General features: G+C 46.6%; 1 protein-coding gene across 1 annotated transcript; it reads right to left on the bottom strand.

Moving 5' to 3' along the window:
• Positions 1 to 233: 233 nt before the first annotated feature.
• Positions 234 to 5,469, bottom strand: LOC107193378. Its single transcript, XM_015582818.1, has 3 exons — positions 3,318 to 5,469; positions 1,489 to 1,975; positions 234 to 299 (listed from the first exon to the last, which is right to left on the bottom strand). The coding sequence occupies exons 1-2, from the start codon at positions 5,467 to 5,469 to the stop codon at positions 1,542 to 1,544; spliced, it is 2,586 nt and encodes an 861-aa protein (XP_015438304.1). The 3' UTR covers positions 234 to 299; positions 1,489 to 1,541.
• Positions 5,470 to 6,273: the final 804 nt, after the last annotated feature.

Below are 6,273 nucleotides of genomic sequence, written 5' to 3'. Positions count from 1 at the left end.
CGCCGTATACGTTTTTTTTCTTCTCATTTTCTTCTTCATCTTCGTCTTCACCATATCTTCTTCTTCTTCGCTTAATTGAGAACGTCAAATAAATATCGATGCCATACGGCCCAAGGATTCGTCGGCTCGGACGTGGATGCGAAGCTGGAGAATGCGAATGGCAATGTAGGTATCTATACACAAGGACATATCTTACATAGAATAAGATAAAATTAGTTCTTTAAGGTTTCTTTAGACCGTAGGTCGCGACAGCCTGGAACATCCTATTTATTTCGTTGACGATCGTGAGACACGAGCATCTGTAACAAACCAAAGGGGACAAACGATTAGAAACTGGTCCTTCCATAATGTACAAAGTTGTGGTAAATTACAGATAAAATAAAAATTTCTTTGGGCTTCGTTGATGATATTTCAATTCGAATGTTCTGTGTGTCGATGTATGGTTGAGAATACATTAGAGAAACAAGTAATAAAAAAAAACATACGAATGGAGTGTAGAATTTTGGTTTAAAAATGCAAAATAAGGTAATAGTTTAGAATTCGGTCGGTATCTCGGATTTTCTTCCAACTTTAACTTAAAAAATGTCGCAAACAATTATAAGTATCTTCAATTATCAATTATAGATGATTATTAGTATCCGTTTTTTTTTTTAAATATTAAACGCGCTCTAATCAACTCTGATCAGTACAATGCTTTGAAAATCGGAAATACCAACAGAATTGTAAACCATTTATAAAATAAATTCCGTTTCGTTACCGACGAAAAAACGTTACCTTCTTTTTCATATTAATCGCTATATCCACTTTTTATTCCTGAACTCATAATCACCGCGTTCCTAACCTTTCATAAACCGTTTCATTAAATCAGAATAAACTGCTTCATCTCTTATCATCATTAAGCTACAAAATCCTCGAAACTATCCTCCCCACCTCTCGCGAAAACTAAACTCCGTACTCGCTAATTCATTGTTTCTATTAAATTACATTCACCGCCTCGGGGAACTTTAACCCTCCCCCGGTTAAGTAAACTTTTTTATCAAGTTCCCCGGCAAGATAAAGCGAGCGCGGAATCTCATATAAGATCGTAAAGAACGGGAACTCGTAAGTTTTATTTAAATATCTCCAGCCACTAACGTCGACTAATAAATTAATTGTGAAATAAGAAAATGAAGAAAAACAATAAAAATGTATCGATATTTGTACGTTAAGTATTTATACTGGAATATATATCGCCGCATTAAATATCGATACAAAATATCAATATCTGAATTGAAAGGTATCGATATTTGAAATACCGATATCTGAATTGAAAAGTATCGATATTTGAAATACCGATATCTGAATTGAAAAGTATCGATATCTGAATGGACAAGTATCGATATTCGGAATACCTACAGCTGAATTGAAAACTATCTATATTCGAAATATCGATACTATATCGCCCCGTCACTGTTCTTCCGTGTAACTTTCCAATTACCACGAACTTACCAGGTCAACGGCGGAACAACAAACGCTATCCTGGGCGACGGGGCCGCCCGACTTTACGTGTTGTTGTACAGCTGATGGTGAGGCGGCACCTGATGCTGACTCGGGTGTGGATGCTGCAACGAGTGTTGATGCGGATGCGGATGGGTATGCTGATGCTGCAACGTCGGGTGTCGCGCGTTGAATCGCACGCTGCCGGCTAGCGAGCTGCCGCGCCCGTGGGTGCCGACCATACTAGGCGTGTCGGACAGCTCGTCCTCTTCCGCTCCGAGGCTGCGGAACCTCACGAACCCGTCTTCGGCGACCAGCATCGTCGAGCCCGTGGTCGGAGTCTGCTCGTGCATACCCTGAACCGGCGTGTGCCTGCCGCGGGACTCCGAGTTCCTCAACGTTTGTATACCATTACCGTGCCGGTTTAACGAGCCGCGACCTTCGTGCGGGAAATGGCCCATGGTGCCTGACTTGCGAATGGAATGTCTCTCGAAGGTACCTGGTGACAACGAGAAACGATATTTAGCATACCATTCGTCCTTCTTTTTTTTTTGTGTGTGTGTGTGTACGGAGAAAAGAAATCTCGGTGTTCATATTTTTTTTTCTTTTTTGTGTGTGTTTTTTTTTCTCTCCTTTGTTTCCCCTTATACGGTTCGCTTTTGCGTGTCGTTTTGGTCAGGTGATTTGAATTACCCGCGGAATAATTGCAGAGACGAGGCTGGTCGAACGGGGGGATTCCCTTGGGGGCAAAGTTAACTTAATAGGAGGACATGTCTTCTTTATAAGATATAAGTATGGTTAATAATACCGTACGGTGTATAGATGTAATTTTGTAATAATTATGAATATATTTTAAGTGAATGTCGCGTGTACAGAGTATTGTTCGTTAATTTTTTTTTTATGGACACGTTATCTGAATGATGATTCTGAATGCACAGGGTGTCCCGCGTAACGTGTAGCTACTTCGATATCTCCTTGTTTTTGAAAATACAAAAAAATGCGAGGGGAAAGTATTATCTTTGGTTAAAAAAATGCAAAAATTTTTCTATCGAGAACAAGGTTTAGCACCGGTATCGGTGGTAACGTTAGTCGAATTCACTCGAAAGAATAGTACACCTCGATTCGTCGCGCCTGGGAGGAATCTAAGAATTGCTTATCCAGCGATTTTCAATGACCGTATAACCGAGAGGTGGTCGACACTTCGAGCACCTTCTCAAGACACGAGAAACTAGAGCGACACATTGTTCCACGCGACCTGATTCACGATTTTCCGCGCGACACGATTAAGCAATTCGAGTAATTTAAATATCCCCGTTCGAGAACCATCTTTCCTCTTATAATCCAGTTACGGACACGGTAATTAACAACGAAACAGTAACACAGAATGATACCCCTTTTCATTTTGTTATTTCTACAGAATCGATCCTCAAGTTTCTCGAACAAAGAGTCGATATATAGTAAATTATCGATGAGTGTTCAATCGTCATCCACATTTATTAGGTCTACCGGAAAGTACTGTCCGTTTTTGAATAAACAGAAAATAATACATTCCCGCCACATTTATTAATATTTACTGAACAATATAATTTCCATCGTTATTAATGATCTCTTCCCAGCGTGATGGTAATTTCTGGATTCCCTAATAAATCTATTGAAAATATATTATTTTCATTTAATCCAAAAACGGACAGAACGTTCCGGTAGACCTAACGTATTCCTATCTCCCAGGATATCGCAGGAACCGTCTCGGCGAACCGTATACGAGGGAAACGTTGATTTAGGTCGCAGCACACACACTCAATACATAAACGTTCTTGTGCGCGCACACGTTTCGCCGATACCTGATATGTTCAAATGCTCGGGTAGCGTGTTCAGCGGGAAGCTATCGTCGTAAACCTGTTTCCCGGTTCTCATCGTGTAATTCTGGATCGCCTGGTTGGTGCTGCAAATAGCCGGATAGAGAACGTCGTCCATGTTCTCGGTGGACGTGGAGCTGCCACATGGGAACAACGCGAATCCCGAGTGCACGGTGTGTTGTTGCAGTTGTTTCTCCCTTAGAGGGAACTGCGACAGGCTTGCCACCCAGGCGAGGAGGCCGCATACAGCAAGTTCCAGGAGCCTGACAGCGAACTGCCAACCCCACCATAGCCATGGATAGGACAACGGTCGTTCCTGTACGTTCCCGAAGATCCCGTACAGCTGAACGAAACCCATCAGTATGAAGAACACCGCGGTGGCGATACTGGTGGTGATCGCTGTGCTGAGCGCCACGGTTGTTGGATCGGCACCAACCATGTGATTCGCGCCTGCTGCTTTGTTGCTGGTCACGTGGATCTGCGAGCGTATCACACGATACACGTACATGTACCCAAGACCCAATGTGACGCACACGATGATGTAGATACACTGACAGATCAACGGAAGTATCTTCGCCTCGTCCTGATAACCGAGCACGTGGGTGGAGACGTGCAACGAGACGCATAGCACCATGTTCACCGTGGAGGATAGCACCAACGAAGCAGGTGATAGGAACCGATTGTTCAACGGTGGGGCTTCCGAGCAACGTGCCAGATAGAGGACAAGGGTAGCAAACGCGGCGGACAATAACGGGCCGGGTAGATACATCAGAACCCGCGACAACGGCTCGGGCAACGAATGGCCGAGATTGTACGCGTCGTAGAACAGATGAAAGCATCTCAGCGTGCAGACGGTGGTAAGCAACAGATGAACAGCTAGGAAGTACGACTGGGTGAGCAGATTCGTTGCCTCGTTGAAACGCACGATCTTGTAGATCGAGTAGAGTGCCATCAGGGTGAACATGATCGCGGCTACGTAGACGTGCAGAGACCAGGCGATCCTCCATGTGGACTCTAGGGGATGATGCTTGTCGAATTGCGGCACCGTACGATCGTTGCTCTCATTGGGCCTCTTCGGTGGCAGTGGGGCTGGTGGTTGGGGCTGGGGATACGGTAGCCTCTCGGTGTCGACGATCTCGATCGTCTCGGTTTTATACCCGTTCTCGTTCCTAAGCCCGTGGTAACCGTCGTCGTTGTGCCGCCTTGTGTTTGGTAGATTGAAGATCGTCGGTTGGGTGACGGACTTCGAGGAGTCCAGAGTGCTGGACGGTCTGGCCGTTGTGCTGGCCACTGGGGTGGTCATCTTCTCGGTGGTAGGCACCAATGGGACGTTCTGCTGTGGGCTTTTCGTGGCCAGCGGTTTCAGAAGAATATCGGGGACTTCTTGCTTGCGACCGTTGCTACCCGAGAGTATTCTCGATATGCCTGGATAGTGATGCGAGTGGAGAAACTCGTTCGTGTTGTTCCTTCTGTCCAGCTCGCTGCTTGGCTCAACCACGTTCTGCTCTTTGCTGGGTGTGTTGAGCAATGGTTGCTTGTTCCTCGAGTGCGAGTGTCTCTCTGGTATTTGGGACGGACCCTGTAGGTCTGGAGGCCTGATTGGTATTCTTTCGTGAGCCGGAGTACCGCTAGGTGGCGGTACTGGTCGCTTCAGGCCCGAATGAGCGTCCGAGTTCGTTCCTCGTAGGGTTGGCTTGTTCGCGAACGGATGCAAATATTCTGGGGGTAATGGTGGGGTGAAGAGGGCACGGGACGGGGGCGCGTAAGAGGGTAACTCGCGAAAGGCTGGCGCCATGGTCGCTCTAGGAACAGGATACCTGATCGGCGGCACTGACGGGCTCGCCGTTGTACTGGTGGTTGTGGTGGTGGTGGTGGTGGTTGTGGTAAGGGACGAGGGCACCGTGGACAGGGTTGTACTCGCTGACACTTGGGCGTCATAAGCGGGCACGCTTCTTTTCGTGGTCGCTGAACTGTGCGCCACTTTGTTGAAAATAGCCGCCAGGTTCTTCTCGAGCGCGGTGTTGTCCAGATTGAAGATCGGACTGTTCGGTCCACCATCGCTGCTCGATGAACAGACGGCCGTGCAGGACAGTGACAACAGCAACGTCACAAGGAGAGGACGCATCATCGGGGTCATGATAACTCACGTGTGTAGCCGGACCACGCGGGAGAAACGACGACGAACAACTCAGCCGGGCTACGGTTCATTCCATAACCGGTGGGATGTGAAGTTGCGCGGTGGTCTGGTCGGTTCCTGGAACCGTTCACGCACGTTTAGGGTTGCACTCTAAATCGACACGGAGTAAGGACACTTGGTGAAGACTTGGTGTCGTGTCTATCTTCTCCTAACGAATCCCCTATGAGTTTCCTTCGTTACCTCTTGGAGGTAATCGAATCGTCTGGAGAGTCTCTTTTAGCTTGGTTCCGTATAGATATATGTATACTTAACTCCGAATATTACATTCCTAAATGTAACGAGTTAGTATCTACGTTTCCCTTCGATCGGTGGATCGTATGGGCTTATCATCGGCATCTGTTGCATTTCCCCGTTTCGGTTCGAAGGGTGAGTGCAACTACTGTATCACTGGCCTGATATCTTTGGGAACGGTTTCGCGGTCGATTTCGCCTCGGCCTTTCGAACCCAGTTGAATTCCTGTCGAACGCTCTGGATTCCAGGTGTCTGTGTGTGTGTATAGTATATATATATATATATATATCTTGACGGGCTGAGTTAGCTATCGGTTTCTACATGTTTTTCGTGGGCGTTTTGAACTTCCAACGATTTCGCTGATACACAACACACACACACACACAGCAGTAGATGGGGACGATTCTCGTTGTTGCGTAGGGTGATGGTGGGGGGGGGGAGGTGTTACACGTTCCACGTGCGCCACGATTTTTCGTTGTGTCGGTTCGCTTCCGTCGACAGAAGAAGAACTAT

Source organism: Dufourea novaeangliae, unplaced genomic scaffold (genome assembly GCF_001272555.1).
Source record: "Dufourea novaeangliae isolate 0120121106 unplaced genomic scaffold, ASM127255v1 scaffold7, whole genome shotgun sequence".
NCBI lineage: Eukaryota > Metazoa > Arthropoda > Insecta > Hymenoptera > Halictidae > Dufourea > Dufourea novaeangliae.
The sequence above is the reverse complement of the archived record's forward strand: the minus strand, read 5'-3'. Positions and strand labels throughout refer to the sequence as shown.